This window comes from Cricetulus griseus, chromosome 4, assembly GCF_003668045.3.
Source record: "Cricetulus griseus strain 17A/GY chromosome 4, alternate assembly CriGri-PICRH-1.0, whole genome shotgun sequence".
Taxonomy (NCBI): Eukaryota; Metazoa; Chordata; class Mammalia; order Rodentia; family Cricetidae; genus Cricetulus; species Cricetulus griseus.
The window spans coordinates 169,351,787-169,368,507 of record NC_048597.1 but is presented as its reverse complement, the minus strand read 5'-3'; the positions used below and the strand labels follow the sequence as shown (position 1 = coordinate 169,368,507).

The 16,721-nt window shown below is 42.0% G+C and overlaps 1 protein-coding gene across 2 annotated transcripts in view; it reads right to left on the bottom strand.

The window, feature by feature from the left end:
* The window catches only part of Edc3 (enhancer of mRNA decapping 3), a 34,160-nt gene extending 18,848 nt beyond the window's left edge, over nucleotides 1-15,312 (bottom strand). Inside the window, exons 1-3 of one of the 2 annotated variants that reach the window (XM_027414956.2) lie at nucleotides 15,240-15,312; nucleotides 11,347-11,528; nucleotides 6,889-7,208 (exon numbers count right to left, since the gene is read on the bottom strand). In XM_027414956.2, the coding sequence (XP_027270757.1) occupies nucleotides 6,889-7,208; nucleotides 11,347-11,510 (484 nt within the window). In that variant the 5' untranslated portion in view covers nucleotides 11,511-11,528; nucleotides 15,240-15,312. Of the gene's footprint in view, nucleotides 1-6,888; nucleotides 7,209-11,346; nucleotides 11,529-15,164 lie in introns of both variants that reach the window. The other variant, XM_027414955.2, reaches the window with a different exon arrangement.
* Nucleotides 15,313-16,721: the final 1,409 nt, after the last annotated feature.

Sequence of the window (16,721 nt, the reverse complement as noted above, 5' to 3'; positions counted from 1 at the left end):
TGGTGGCACACGCCTTTAATCCCAGCACTCTGGAGGCAGAGCCAGGCGGATCTCTGTGAGTTCGAGGCCAGCCTGGTCTCCAGAGCGACTGCCAGGATAGGCTCCAAAGCTACACAGAGAAACCCTATCTCGAAAAACAAAACAAAACAGAAAACAAACAAGCCTATTCTGTATATAAATCCACAGATTATCACTAATAAATTTCATCCTAAATATGCCATAATAGTGAATGTCTACAAACTAGAGCCTAAAAATCAAATCCAACCAAGCTGTTTCTGCAAATAAGGTTTCAGAAACACAGTAATATTCATCTGTTTATAAATGGTCTATGGCAGTTTTGTCATTGTTTTGTACTTTGTTACAAAGGCAAAATTAAGTATTCCAGATGAAGACTGAAGTCTGTAAAGCCTAAAATTTTTTCCATCTGGCCTTATTTAACTGGATTTGAAATGACCTTCAAAGACTTATGTATTAGAAGTTTGATCTCAAAGCATCAACTTTCAGATGTGGGGCTTTGGGAAAGTGATCAGACACTAAGGCTCCAACCCCATTAATCAGTTCACAATCTGATGGACTACTGGGTGGACAATTTGATGGACTACTGGACTACTGGGAAGTCATGGAAACTGAGGAAGCCACATGGTCTAGTCTAATTCTTTTGTTGTTTTGTCTTGGTCTTCCAGACAAGGTCTCTCTCTCTATGTAGCCCTCACTGTTCTGGAACTCCATGTAGACCAGGTTGGCCTCGAACTCACAGACATCTGCCTGCCTCTGCCTCACAAGTAATGGGATTAAAGGCATGTACCACTCAGCCTGGCTTCTAGTCTAATTCTTTTTTAATTTGTTTTGTTGTTATCGTTGAAACAGGCTCTATGTAGCCAAGGCTAGATTAGAACTCAGGATTCTCCTGTCTTCAACCCTCCCAGAAAAGAAGCATACACCACTACAATCAGTTAATTAGCATTTTATGTCTCATATCTAATGTATACAATTCATAGGTATGGTAAAAGTTAATAAATTATTGAGTCAATCAAGAGCTCTTAATGACTGTCATTGAAATGTCTGATCTGAATACAAGAAACTTAATAAAGCAGTATCGGTCAACAACAAAGTTAATAGCGTATACTCAATTTTGTGCTAGATATAGCACATCCAAAGAGATACAAAGTCAAGAGGACTTCTAGTGGAACCATGGAATCATAAGTTCCCACCTCAGAGGACTACCAAATTTAATAGTTCATTAAAGCCCAACTATGTTGCAACAAGCTAACATCCAACATCTTTAAAAGGTTTAATTATGTTTCCCAATTTCTATCTTTAAAAAGGAAGGGGGAACCTGGTACCAAGTAGACATAATATTGTACACAAACTATTCTACATGACATTGCAATGACAAACATACAACCATGTATTTGGTAAAAACCAACAAAACTTTGTAACAAAGAGTAATAAGCCCTTACATGTACAAATAATATTCAAGTCATTCAGTAGGTTTGAAGAATCTCAGAATGGAATGAAAAATGAAAATCTGTATTATGAATATAAGAAACAAATCAACAACGTGGGTGAAAAGCCTAAGTAACCCTGAAAATAAATGGAGCCTGTAAGATGAAAGGGAAAAGGAATCACACGTAAACATTTATTTTCTATGTGTCAGTCTCCCATAGAGATGGGAAGTACACGTTAGTAGTTCTGATATAGATTGAGTATTCTTCATCTGAACTGCTTGGGACCAAGTGTTTTGGATTCTAGGAATATCTGTATATACACACAAGCTATCCTAGGGATAGGACCCAGAACTAGACACAAAATTCACTTATATTTCACATATGCTTTTTACACATAGCCTGAAGGTGATTTTTATATAATATTTTCAGTATACCTGGATTTTGATGGCAATCTGTCACATGTGAATAGGTTCGGAATTTTCCAATTTGGCATCCTGTCAATGTTCAAGTTTCACATTTTAGAGCACTTTAAATTTTAGATTTTTCAGATTGGTGATGCTTAACCTGTATCACTACACATACATTAGACTCAAGTAATGAGTAGGTGGCAAATGGCAGGAGTTGCTCACTCACTGTTGGAGTGAAAGGTTATAATAAATGAAAGAAGGTAAAAATGATCCCTAATTGAAGTAGAGAGATGGCTAGCTGTAAAGAGCCAGTACCCACATGGAGGCTCACAACTGCCTAAAACTCCAGTTCCACAGGCTCTGACATCACTCTTGAACCACTGCGGCATGTAGTGGTACACAAAAACTCATTCAGGCAAACACACATACAAATAAAAATAAATATATCTTTTTAAAAAAAGCTAATCCACGAACATTGGTATGATTTCTGTTGCTCTGATAAACACCATAACCAAAAACATCATGGAGAGAAAAGGGTTTATTTGGCTTACACTTTCCAATCACAGTCCATCACTGAGGGAAGCCAAGGCAGGCACTCAAGCAGAGAAGAAACCTGGAGGCCAGAAATGATTAGCCATGGAGGAATGCTGCTTACCAGTTTTCTTTCCATGGTTTGCTCCCTTGTTATGACATACAACCCAGGACAACCTGCAAAGTAGTGGCACCACCCACAGTGGGCTGGGTCCCTCCTACATCAATCATTAATTAAGAAAATACCCCCACAAACATGTCTAAAAATGTGATGTAGTCAATTCCTTAACTAAAGTTCCTTCCTGTTAGCTGACCCTAGTTTTTGTCAAATTCACAAAACTAACCAGCATAATGAGATAACAGATTAACGTTAGAGACGTCGGTGGACTCATATTATAGCATGGTATTATAGTATTAGTGGTTCCATACAGATTAGAAACCTGTATGGATTAAATATAGACACATCTGTTTCTTTGCTGTCAGGTATAAGGATGACAGTGGTTAGCAATGAGCAAAGCCCACATTGTGGTTTTAAATACTATTTTCCAAAAAAGGAGACAAAATTCCTCCTGATTCATTTCAGGGCTAAGGCAGCAAATACACAAGATAAGACTTAAGTTATCTTTAGTGTCATAAAAGAAGTATTAGGGAATAAAAAATATTTCCCTATGTCAGTAGTATATCAAAGGGACACTGGATTCAATAAAAAAGTGTTTCTATAACCAAAGCTGATATAACCAGGCACCAAATGGCACATAGTAGCTAGAACATGGCTCACAACAAAGCAGCTGCCTAACCCACAATGCCCTGAGTTTAATCTCCAACACCAACAAAATAAAGAACAGAGTAGGGGAGGAGGAGGTGGCTCAGTGTGTCAAGTGCAAGCATTAGGACTTTAATTCAGATCCCTAGCACCCACAAAAAAACCACATGTGAAATCCCAGCATTAGGAGATAGAGATAGAGATAGGAGGAACACAGGTGCTCAGCAACCAGCCAATATGGTCAACTGGGGAACTCCAGCTTTAGTGAGAAACTGTCTGAAAAAATAAGGTAAGATGGAGAATGTGATAGAAGAAACTACCTTATGACAACCTTTGACCTCTACAAGCACATACATTGTGCAGACATATGCATACACATGCGCAAAAACGCATATGGTACATCACAGGCACACACACACACACACAATCAATGAGCCAAGGACAAAATAAATACATTTGAGTCAAAACTCTACTATAAATGACTCATTAAGCCAGCACTCAGGAGGCAGAGACATGCAGATCTCTGAGTTCTAGGCTAGCCTTGTTTACATGATGAGTTCTGTTCAATCCTTGGCTACATAGTGAGACCCTGACTCAAAAGATAAAAAGGCACAGATAAATACATGGGGTAGCGGATCTCTGATGCAGGTAATTCCAAATAATTTGTGAAGACACTGTACTGCTAAGGAGAAGCAACATTAATTGTTCACTCTTTGGATGTGGGCTATACAGATTTTCCAAAGGAGAAACCTGACATGCTTAATCAGGTGACCAAAGTTATGGTGGAAATTCATAAATTATGGTCACTGCACATAACCTTGATACAATATAATGAAAATGTATCTTATCTTTTATGTTCTTCTCTCCCCACCACCAAAAACAACAACAAAACCCCACTAATCTAATCACAAGAAAAATATCAACCCAGGGACTGTCTACAAAATATCTGATTAGTATGTATCAAAACTATCTGTCAACAAAAACAGAAAGTCTATGGCTGGAGTGATGGCTCAGTGGTTAAGAGTGTATGCCTTTCTTCTAGAAAACACTAGCAGGTCACAACTGACTAACTCCAGTTTTAAGGACTCTGATATCCTTTTCTGACATCCTTGGGCACCTATGTTCACTCACACACTCACACTCACACACTCACACACTCACACACACACACACACACACACACACACACACACACACACACACTGAAGTAAAAAAAGTCAGTTCAAGATTATCTCTCCTGCCCAAAGTAAGCATTCCTATAACTTAAAATGTTAGCTCTGACACATATGTCACATCACAAGCTAGAACTGAAGTAGCACAATAAACCTCACTACAAGGCCACTGAGACAAAATGAGGACCTAAAAGGACAGTAAGTGGCATCTGGAACTTTTTGTTATCAACCCTATAATGTGGGCTTCAGAAAGCAGCTCATTCTAAATTCTGCCTTTTAGAAGGTTATGCCTTAGCCTTAGTAAGACTCTATGAGTTTATATGCGCTATTAAATTCCCAATCTATTTTGCTACTACTTCTAAGTATAAAATGGAAGTAAAAGTAAGGATAGTATAGGGCTAGAGAGATGGCTCAGAGGTTAAGAGCACTGGCTGCTCTTCCAGAGGTCCTGAGTTCAATTCCCAGCAACTAGTTGGTGGCTCACAACCATCCGTTATGAGATCTGATGCTCTCTTCTGGTGTGCAGGCAGAACACTATACACATAATAAATAAATAATTCTTTTAAAAAAAAAAAGGTAATTACAGTGTGCTGGATAGTTCTGTGTCAACCTGACACACCTTGGAGATATCAGGGAGGAATGAACCACAATTGGGAAAATGACCCCATTGGATTGGGATGTGGGCAACCTTGTAGGGCATTTTCTTAAGTTAGCAATTGATGGGGTCGGGGTGGACATTGTGGGTGGTACCATCCCTGGGCTGGTGGTCCAGAATTCTGTGGGAGGGCAAGCTAAACAAGCCTTGAGGAACACGCCAGTAAGCAGCACTCCTCCGTGGCCTCTGCATCAGCTCCTGCCTTTGGGTTCTTGCCCTGCTTAAGTTCCTGTTCTGACTTCCTTAATGATAAACTGTGATGTGGAAGTGTAAGCTAAATAAACCCTTTCCTCCACAAGCTGCTTTGGTCATGGTATTTCATCACAGCAATAGTAACCCTAACTAACAAAGTTTATCATTTAGAAGTAATTTTTTAAATATTTATTTTTATTTATATGTATGTGTATCTATGCATGTATGTATTCAGGTACCAGGTACACAAAGAAACCAGAAGAGGGCCTTTGGAGCTGGAGTTACAGGCAGTTGTGAGCCATCTGACTTGCATACTGACAATTGAACTCAGGTCCTCTGTAAGAACAGCAAAAGTGCTCTTAGCTACTGAGCTATCTTTACAGGCCTAGAAGTAATTTTTTAAATTGTATTTATTACTTTATGAGTATGAGTGTTTTGCCTACATGTATATATGTGTACCACATGTGTGCCTGGTGCCTTTGGAAACCAGAAAAGGGTATCAGATTCCTAGGACTACAGTTATAGACAGTTGTAAACCACCATTTGGGTGCTAGGAATCAAAACGGGGTCTTAGACAAGAACAAGTACTTTTAACCAACAAGCTGACTATCCAGCCTTCCTAGAAAGAATTTTTAAAAGAACATTCGCATGTATTTAAGGCATGACAACAAATGTGAACAAATCTGTTATGTAGCAAAATTACACTACTCTAGCACACATGTTAAAAAACCTTACAGGTTCTAATGGCCCATATACGGTTCTATGATCAGCAGGTGGAATTCAACAATCTGTTCTAGCAAACAAAACCGGAGAGCAATGTATACCAGTATATGCTCTTCTTAATGTTTTAGTGGGGATGGTAAACACAACAAAATTTAAGTGATCAGTCTGGGGTCTGGTGAGATTGTTCAGAAAATAAAGGCACTTGCCACCAATCTTGTCAACCTGAGTTTCATTCCCAGGGCCCACATGATGGAAGGAGAGAACCAACTCTCCAGTTTGTGCTCTGACCTCCACATGCACATAAGTAAATGTACTTTAAAAAGAAGAAAGAGTAAAATGGTCAGTTTGGGCTAGGGATGGAGCTTGGTAGCAGAATGCTTGCCAGGTATGTACTCAAGCCACAGCACCTCAACAAACAAAAAACAATCAGTTTGCCAGGCGGTGGTGGCACATGCCTTTAGCCCCAGTACTTGGGAGACAGAGACAGGAGGATCTCTGTGAGTTTGAGGCCAGCTTGGTCTACAAAGAGCTAGTTCCAGGACAGCCTCCAAATCGACAGAGAAACCCTGTCTCGGGGTGGAGGTGGGGGTGAATCAGTTTGTCAGAAATGATGATAACAGTGATGCCTACACTTCTCTCTGAGAACAGAAGTCTTACTCAAGAATTAACTGGAACAGCCCAAGTAGAGTCAATTCAGACATCAAAATCACCACCAGTTATCAGATTTAAAACACCAATACGGTGCAGAGCTCCAATTTTCCTGAAGGAAGAAAAGTAAACACTGGGCAAGAAGCTTAGGTCTACCTCTAATAACTCATGTTCTTTTCCTTAGTATCTTAAGGGACTAGCCCTAGAGCAACAGAAGTATACTGCATTTTTGTGAAACTGCCAGTACCCTTTTATAAAGTAAAGGATTCACTTAAAGAGCAACAGCAGGTTAAGAGCTTACAACACTGAGACACTAGGTTATGAGAAACAGCAATTTGACTGTACTTACAAGAGTTGTGCCGACGACGGAAGCTTTTGGACTGACTCAAGGACTCCATGTGCCTGTCCACGTAACTCTTTGAGCACTGCTGCTGCTGAGGAGAAACGGCAACATCCTGGCTCTTCACATCTGTCCTCTTAGGGATGTTCTGAGGGGCACTACTAGAAGAGGTTGGCTTCTTGACCACCTTGCCTGTACCATTCTGACTGACACCCACTTGGTACCCAACACCAGAAGAGCCTAATTCTGTCTGATGAAGGTCTCCAAACTGTTGGTTGTCTCCAGGACCTGGTATCTCCAGGATTTTTAATTCTGTAATATCACCTGCCCTGAAATACACAAAAGTCCAAGCCTTAAAATTATAACAGTAATAGGAAAATTGTAAGGATGAAACTGAGATTAATGGAAATCAGCTACCCCTCTGCAAAGCTACACTCAAGGAGTTGTCAGCACTTAAAGACAATGCTCAGCCACCAACTTTCAACTCATACCCTACTGGCCTTTAGAGAAAGACAGCTGTTAATAACAAAACTCTATAGCCATCTTAGATTTTCAGATGTTAGTGGCTTTTTAAATTCTTTCACCCACTTGCTCATTCAACAAGCATATATAATTTCCTTACTAAGTGGTAAGCCCTGGCTAGGAGCAGGATGCACAAAACACAGGACATACTTATAAACAACTCAGTCTGAGCACTGGAAAAGACACTATTTAAGCTATGTCTAGGGTGCACACACTGGGAAACAGTAAAAGCATATCAAGCAGAAAACAGTAGGGAGAAAGGCATTTCAGCCAGAGGGTCAGAAATGAAAATGTGATGTCATCCCCAGGAAGAACTGCCAATGTTGTCTATGGTATTACATAAGGAAAGAACGCTTGTAGAGGCCCATCAGGAAGATAAAGTGATAACCAGGGCCCAAATCACGAGCATAATGGGCCTTTCCCATGGCAATAGGGAGGAGGGAGAAACCAGGAGGACACTGTGGCTGCTGTCTGAACCCTACATCTGGGAAGCAGGATCATCACAATTTTGAGGCTAGTGTGATTTACATAAAGAGTTAAAAGACAGCCAGGACCACACAGACCTTGTCACAAAAAGAGTCAGAAAGAATCCTATTCTTGGGGGCTGGAGAGATGGCTCAGCGGTTAAGAGCACTGACTGTTCTTCCAGAGGTCCTGAGTTCAATTCCCATAAACCACATGGTGGCTCACAACCACCTTGAATGAGATCTGCATGCAGGCAGAAGACTGTATACATAATAAATAAATAAAATCTTAAAAAAAAAAAAAAGAAAAAAGAATCCTATTCTTTTTCTAAAGCCCTCTCCTGCCACGTGGCTGTCTGCTACCATGTGGAGGACATCCATGCTGGAAACTCAAATGGCATAGCTTTTTTCCTTTTTTACTCCACTGGGTAGCTGCTGAGGTAGGGATTTTCTTACAAACTCTAAAGGGAAAAATTTATTATGATTCTTAAATTTTCTTTTTAAGTTTTTTTTTTTTTTTTTCTTGGAGCCCGACATGGTGGTATGTGCTAACAGATCTCTGTGAGTCCAAGGCCAGCCTTGTCTATATAGTAAGTTTCAGGCTTTGCAGCCAAGTCTACATTTTGAGACCCTGTTTCAAAAACAATTTTTTTTCCTTGGGCTGCAGAAATGGTTAAGAAGACTGGCTATTCTTCTAGAGGACTCACGCTGTCTATAACTCCAGTTTCATGGGATCCAACAAACACTCTCTTCTGGCCTCCCTGGGTCCATGCATACATAATATATATAACACAGGCAGATACTCATACAAATAAATTTTAAAACTTTAAAAATACTGTCTATATTTATTTATTCATTGCATAGGGGACAGTGAAGATGGGAGTACAGGGTGTCACAGTGTGCACATGAAAGTCAGAGGACAACTTGAAGGAGTTGGTTCTGGGGATTGAATTCAGGCTGTCAGGCTTATTGGTAAGCACCTTTACCTGCTGAGCCATTTCACTAGCCCAATCCTTAAATTTCTACTTTGGTGAATGGTGTTAACATGAGATCTCTGGAAGAAGAAACATGCAAGTAAACAGTTGTCCAGCTTGTAAGTCTTCAATTGAGGACATCTTATAGAATATTCAATTGGGAAGGACCAGGAGACAAAATATCTACAACTCACACAATGAATTTCAAAGGACAAAGGTCTGAGTTCTTACTAAAATACATAAAAAAGTACACAAGATTATGTAGAGTCCAGCTTAAACAGTGAGCTGTAGCACCATACTGAGTCACATAAGTGAACTCAGGGTTTTGAAAAACTTGGCAATAGTAAAAGACCCCTGAACATGCAATGACCAAAACTGAATTCAAAATCAAACATATAATAAATCCAATGTGTTTCTGTATGCTGTGCATGTTGTCATGCCATCCAACCTAGTATCACTTCCTCAAACACCTCAGCTCAAATTTGAGACTATACTGCACATTATAAATTGCAGGGTTTCTACTCTACAAAGACTGTTGGTCTTGTAAAAACATAATAGTTTTATCATGAAAACAAAGACATTCAATATCTTCCTACTGTCATTTCTCAGTATGTAAATATCAAATTAGCTAATTTCCTAATTGTATAGTGTTAGAAGTATGATAAAGATTGCTGCTTGAGCCGGGTGTTGGTGGCACATGCCTTTAATCCCAGGCAGAGGCAGGCAGATCTCTGTGAGTTCGAGGCCAGCCTAGTCTACAACAGCTAGTTCCAGGACAGCCTCCAAAGCCACAGAGAAACTCTGTCTCAAAAAACTAAACAAACAAACAAAAAGATTGCTGCTTGAGTTACTCAAAGTTTCAAAAAAAAAAAAAAAAAAAAAAAAAGGTCAGGCAGTAATGGCTCACACTTTTAACCCCAGCACTCGGAGGCAGAGGCAAGCAGACTACTGATTTCCAGGTCAACCTGGTCTACTGGACGAGTTCCAGTACAGCCAGGGCTACGCAAAGAATCCCTGTCTCAAACAAACACAAAAAAAAGTTGGGCCGGAGAGATGATGGCTCAGTAGTTAAGAGCACCTATGGCTCTTGCAGAAGACCTAGGTTCTATTCCCAGCACCCACATAGCAGTTCACAACTGTCACTCCAGTTCCAGGTGGATCCAATGTCTCTTCTGAGCTCCTAACTCACACAGTGTACACACATACACACATTAAATAAGACACAGAATAGATGAAATAAGGTCTCAAAAGAGGAAGAGTTCATCTCAAGCACAAATGAAAAGGACCAGTCCAAACACAAGGGCTATTTGCAGAGACCACAGAGATAAGCAGTAAAGAGAAGGTACGCCTGGGGTTAGTTTGATGTCAACAGTGAAGAGCACCTACTGCAATTGGCTGTGGTGCACACCTTTAATCCCAGCACTCAGAGAGGCAAAGGCAAGCCAATCTGTGAGTTTGAGGCCAGCCTGGTCTATAGAGTTCCAGAACAACCAGGACCACTTCAGTTCTCAGCAGCCACACTGGCCTATAACTCTAACTTCAAGGCATCCAACCCTCTTCTGGCCTCTGCAAGTAACTCAGCATACCCCAGACACAAATGTATATTTGTGTGTATAATTAAAACTACATAATTAAAAATAATCTAAAAAAAAGTAAAATAAAATTTAAAAAAACAAAAATATAGGTACTCAACCAAAAGGTTGTATGGGCAAAAATATGAAGGAATTGCTCAGAAAAATCAGGAAGCTCACACCTGACAGCCTATTTGGGAATATAAATATAGGAGGCTGACTCTCAAAGTGATGAAGACGGGAGGGAATGTGAAGATGAAACTAAATGAACCCTATTGACAAATATTAAGAAAAGAACCACCGGGTGTTGGTGGCGCATGCTTTTAATCTCAGCACTCGGGAAGCAGAGGCAGGAGGATCTCTGTGAGTTCGAGACCAGCCTGGTCTACAAGAGCTAGAACTAGGACAGCCTCCAAAGCCACAGAGAAACCCTGTCTCAAAAAAAGCAAAACAAAACAAAACAAAAGAAAAACGAAAAGAAAAGAAAAGAAAAGAAAAGAAAAGAAAAGAAAAGAAAAGAACCACCTGTAACTAAGGACTTTAGTTACTGGCTACAGTGTGCTCCTGAGGATAAATCACACAAATTTAAAAAGACACATACATTTATGCTAAAAGGAAAAAAAATGATTTTACCTTTGATGCAAGAAAGCACATATAATACAATACTGAAAAAAAGACATTATAAAAGTTATGCTGAATTTAAATAAAATTCCTTGTCTAACAGAGGTAATTAACAGGTTTCACAACCCTAAATCATTAGCTTGAAACTGTATTGTAACACAAATTCTCCACTGAGAATAGCAGCAGAACTCTAAGACACATAAGATTATGAACTCTCCTTCCTGACAAGACTCAATGCAAAACAGAGCCCAGTGGAAAAAACACTGTCAATCAGACCACCAGGCTGGGATTTTGAGTGTTAATCAGGACACTTACCGAAAGGTGACTTCTGGTACAAGACACTTCACTCCATTGTGGAAGGGCCGAGTAAGAGAAATGGTCTGACTGACCTGATCCACTGCTGACACTCTTCCCTGATAGACACCCAAGCTATCTCCACAGTTGATTGACACAATACTGCCCAGCCAATCCATAGCCATGATCCAGATGTGGAGTCACTGTGAAGAGAAGGGGCCGTTTAGTGCACCTTGAAGAAAAACTTAAATCAGGAACTATGTCAGGTTCTCTGTACTTAGTGCTATTTGATGATGCTCCGCCGGAAGTGATAAAGCATAAAAAATAAATAGACAACTTTGGTAAGAAGAGAGGCATAACGGCACACACCTCTATTTTATTTTCTACTTTTGTTTTATTGTTTTGAGACAGGGTCTCACCATGTAACTGGCTGGCCTAAAACTAGCTACATAGATGTCAAACTCACAAAGATCTGTCTGCCTCTGCCTCCTGAGTGCTGAGTTAAAGTTATATATCATATAAAGTTATATAAAGGTGTTTTCATGCCCAGCTGAAAACACCTTTAGTTCCAGTGTTGAGGGTGTGGAGGGGAGACAGAGGCAGATGGATCTAAGTTGAGGCCAGACTGGTCTACACAGAGAGTTCTAGGTCAGCCAAACCACACACTAAGACTCTGTCTCAAAAACCAAAACCAAAAACTTTTTTTAGTAGAGACATGCAAATTAATACACAATATTGATATATGTATACACAGACCATGTAGATACCAGGTGGTAGTGGCACATGCCTTTAATACCATCACTCCAGAGCCAGGGAATATCTATGAGTTTAAAGCCAGCCAGGTCTACAGAGTGAGTTCCAGGAAAGCCAGTGCTACACAGAAAAACCCTGTCTCAAAAAAACCCAAAACAAAACAAAACAAAAAAACAAACCAACCAACAAACCAAAAACCCCAAAGACCACACAGTTGTTTTAGTGTATGCACTACAGATAACAGCACAAAATCTTTCAAAAGAGAAGGCTGGGGATGTGACCCAGCAGCGGAGGAGTATTTGCCTCGAAAGCACAAAATTCTGGTTTTAATTTTTAGCACCATCAAAACTTTTTTAAAAGTTAAAAAGCTGAACAAAAAGGGTTGGAGGGAAGGCTCAGCAGTTAAAAACACTGGCTTCTCTTTCAGAGGATCCCAGTTCAATACCCAGCATACACACTGATTCATGTCTAACTCCAATTCCAGGAGATCTGATGTCCTTTACTGGTCTTTTCAAATACTGCACACGCATGATGCACAGAAATACATTCAGGTAAACACTCATACATGTAAAAATAAAGTAATTTTACTTTTCAAGACAGGGTTTCTCTGTGTAGCATTGTAGACCAGGCTGGACTCAAACGCAAGTGTGTGTATGTTTAGCAGGAGATCAAACCCACAGCCTGTGCCTGTCCCTAGGCAAGCTGTTACTGAGTTACATCCCTAGCACAGGACAAATATTGAGGCATTCTTTTCTTTCTTTCTTTCTTTCTTTTTTTTTTTTTGTTTGTTTTTTGAGACAGGGTTTCTCTGTGTAGCTTTAGAACCTGTCTTGTAGACCAGGCTGGTCTAGAACTCACAGAAATCCACCTGCCTCTGCCTAACAAATTGCTATCTAGTTATAATCCAAATAAAAGAGTATCACTACACAGAAAAACAAACAAAAAATCCTAAGGCAGGGCCTCACTATGTAGCCCTGGCAGGCTGAAACGCAAGACCACCCCCCCCCCCCCCGCCCCCAGCTACGGGGTACTGTAATTACTGGTATGCACCATGACATTTGGTCATCCAAAATTTTTCACAGCAATCCCCCATAGAGCTATGACCTAAATATTACAAGGGGCTCCACTGTGTCTCTATAAAGGTGCTGCTATTCTGACATCAGGAAAGATCAACCTATGCTGTTTTAAAACTTCACACAAGTGGAATCACGCAGTTTCATGTGTCTGGCTTCCTTTCATCAACAGTACATCTGTAAAATTCAACTGTTGCATGAAGCAAAAGCTAATTACACTGTCTGTACTTTATTATTTAGGTATACCTCAATTATTTTAGCCTGTCTACCAAGATAAACAGCTGGCTTATTTTCAGTTCTAAGTTCCATTCTAAATAACTAACATTTCTTTCTTTTTTAAAAAAAAAAAGATTTTATTCATTTTGTATACAGTCTTCTGCCTGCATGCTAGCAGAGGGCACCAGATCTCATTCAAGGTGGTTGTGAGCCACCATGTGATTGCTGGGAATTGAACTCAGGACCTCTGGAAGAACAGTCAGTGCTCTTAACTGCTGAGCCATCTCTCCAGCCACCCAATAACTAACATGTCTACATGTGTTCTTGTTCATATTACACAGAAAAATCAGAGTCACAATTGTATTTGACTGTATTAGAAACTGCCAAGTAGAGTCAGGTATAGTGAAATACACTTATAATTGCAGTACTCCAGAGGCTAAAGCAACTGGGCCCAACACCCAAACCAATAATACTTGGTAATTAAAAAGCCAAGGCTGGTGGCAGCACAGGTCTTCAATCCCAGCACTCAGGAGGCAGATGCAAAAGGATCTTCGAGTTGCAGGTCTTTTGGGTCTACATAGAGAGTTCTAGGCCAGCCAGAGTTACACAGTGAGACTGTCTCCAAAAAAGGTAGTTCTTTGCCCAATACATACAACAAAAACAAAAAACTGGGTTACACCTCAGGGCTCCAGGTGAGATACTAACAGCTCGGGGTTAGTCATCTGTATTGTAGAAGGATTAAGGGCTCCTCTTAGCTCTGCAATTGGGAGACTGAAAATCAACTAACAAAGTTGGTGAGGGCTATTCCTCCAATACACACCAACACTCAAAACCACAGGTCAAGTTTTACTAACAAATGCAGTCTCATCAGAGAAAGGACTGACAACTGGAGCAGTGCACTGAGAGCAGTTAACCGTGGGCACTGGCAGGGCATCGGTATCCATGTCCACATCCCTGCCTGTCACAGTTAGCAACCAACCACCACGTGGCACTCGCACTCTTCCCGACTATTAACCCTTGTGGCCAAAAGGAAATGAAGCAAAAAGAAGTGGATGAGAGAGAGGGGGGGGAGGGAGGAGAGAGAGAAAGAGAGAGAGGGAGGGAGGGAGAGAGAGGGGGAGAGAGAGGGGGAGGGAGAGAGAGAGAGAGAGAGAGAGAGGAGGGGGAGAGAGGGGGAGAGGGAGGAGAGGGAGGGAGAGGGGGAGGAGGAGGGAGAGAGAGGGGGGACGGAGGGAGGGAGAGAGAAGGGGGGACGGAGGGAGGGAGAGAGGGAGGAGGGAAGGGAGAGGGGGAGGGGAGGGGAGGGGAGGGGAAGGGAGGGGAGGGGGAGAGAGAGAGTGTGTCGCTGTGGCAACCTAAAACGGCCCGAGAGAGATTAGACCGCTGTCGCCTCCCATCTCTCTATCTCGGGACTCGCACATCTAACCCAAATCCTTGGGCTCTAGACGTAGCCTGTGAGTACCCGATACGCGCGCGCATACAAACGATTACACACACACACACACACACACACACACACACACACACACTCACACACACGGAGTAACTACATACACACACGCACACAGAGTTCCTGCCTGCCAATCCTACGCGCACGAGAGAGAGAGAGAAAGAGAGAGAGAGAGAGAGAGAGAGAGAGAGAGAGAGAGAGAGAGAGAGAGAGAGAGAGAGAGTTCCTGCTTGCCAATATAAAGGTACAAGGCCTGGAAGCTCGCAGCCTAAAAATCAAACCGAGTGGACCACCCCGGAAGCGCCAGCCAAGGAGCACCGCGAACACCCGGCCTCCCTCGCGCTCACCTCCCACCGTCTACACCACACCACACCAAGCCGATCCCACGGCGCCAAAACACCACCAAGGGGCTTCACGCCCACCTCCACAGTCACAGAAGCAGCCGCCGCCGCCGCCGCCGGAAACGCCTCCGCGCCTTACAGACCTGAACTGATGTCACTTCCGTTGATAGCGTAATACGCCGGAGTGAGGAGGCCAGGGGGCGGGACTCCCGGGAAATTTGAGAGGATCGGCGTTGAGTGGAGCCATTGAGGGAGCAAACGAAAGAAAGTAACACTGCAAGTGTGGTGGCTAGTTTGTCTACTTGACACAGCTAGAGTTATCTGAAAGGCGGGAACCTCAATTGAGAAAATGCTTCCATAAGAATAAGATCTGGGATCTGGAGGTGGTGGCACACGCCTTTAATCCCAGCATTCAGGAGGCAGAGACAGGCCTGAGGCCAGCCTGGTCTACAGAGGGAGGTCCAGGACAGCCAAGGCTACACAGAGAAACCCTGTCTCGGAGGAGAGGGAAAAAAAAAAGAATATACGCAACTCTGTAAAGCATTTTTAATTAGTAATTGATGGGAGCTAGGCCCAGCCCATTGTGGGTGATGCTATCCCTGGGCTGGTGATCCTGGGTTCTATAAGAAAGAGGGTTGAGTCCCTGCGTTGGTGGCACACGCCTTTAATCCCAGCACTGGGGAGGCAGAGGCTGGCGGAACTCTGAGTTCGAGGCCAGCCTGGTCTACAGAGCAAATGCCAGGATAGGCTCCAAAGCTACACAGAGAAACCCTGTCTTGAACCCCCCCCCAAAAAAAACAAACAAACAAACAAAAAGAAAGGGTTGAGCAAGCCAGTAAGCAGCACTCCTCCATGGCCTCTACATCAGCTTGTGGATCTTCCAGGATCCTTCCCTGTTTGAGTTGCTGTCCTGACTTCCTTCAATAATGAACAGTGATATGGAAGTATAAGCAAAATAAACCCTTTCCTCCCCAAGTTGTTTTTCGGTCATGGTATTTCATCACAGCAATAGGAACCCACACTAGATAAGTTGGTACCAGGAATGGGATATTGTTGTTACAGACCTGACCATGTTTTTGGGAGGGTTGCTGAAGAACCTTGGAACTTTGGGCTAGAAAAACCACAGAATGTTGAGAGCTCAGTGAGTTGTTCTCAAGGGGCTCAGAAGATAAGAACACTGAGACCGTGCAGTTGATGGAAGCCTGGCTTGTGAAATTTCAGAGGGACGTTTAAAGACTGTCAGTACCATTTGCTATTTTTAACTAAGATTCTGTGGTTCTGGTTAGTTGGAACTGAAGAATCAGCTGTGATTAACAGAACTGCTGAAGCAAAACCTTTGCTGGGATACTAAATGCTGTTTGGCTGGAGCTGAGAAATTAATGGTCCTTAAGAAGAGAATAGCATTATTGAAGTGAAATCTGGGAAGTATCTCCTGAGAGTCAGCACGTGGTGATGGGGGGGGGTGGTGGTGGTGAGATTGCTTGGAAGTTAAAAACTCTTGTTGCTCTTCCACAACCATCCATAACTCCAGTTCCAGGGGATCTCACACCCTCTTCTGACCTC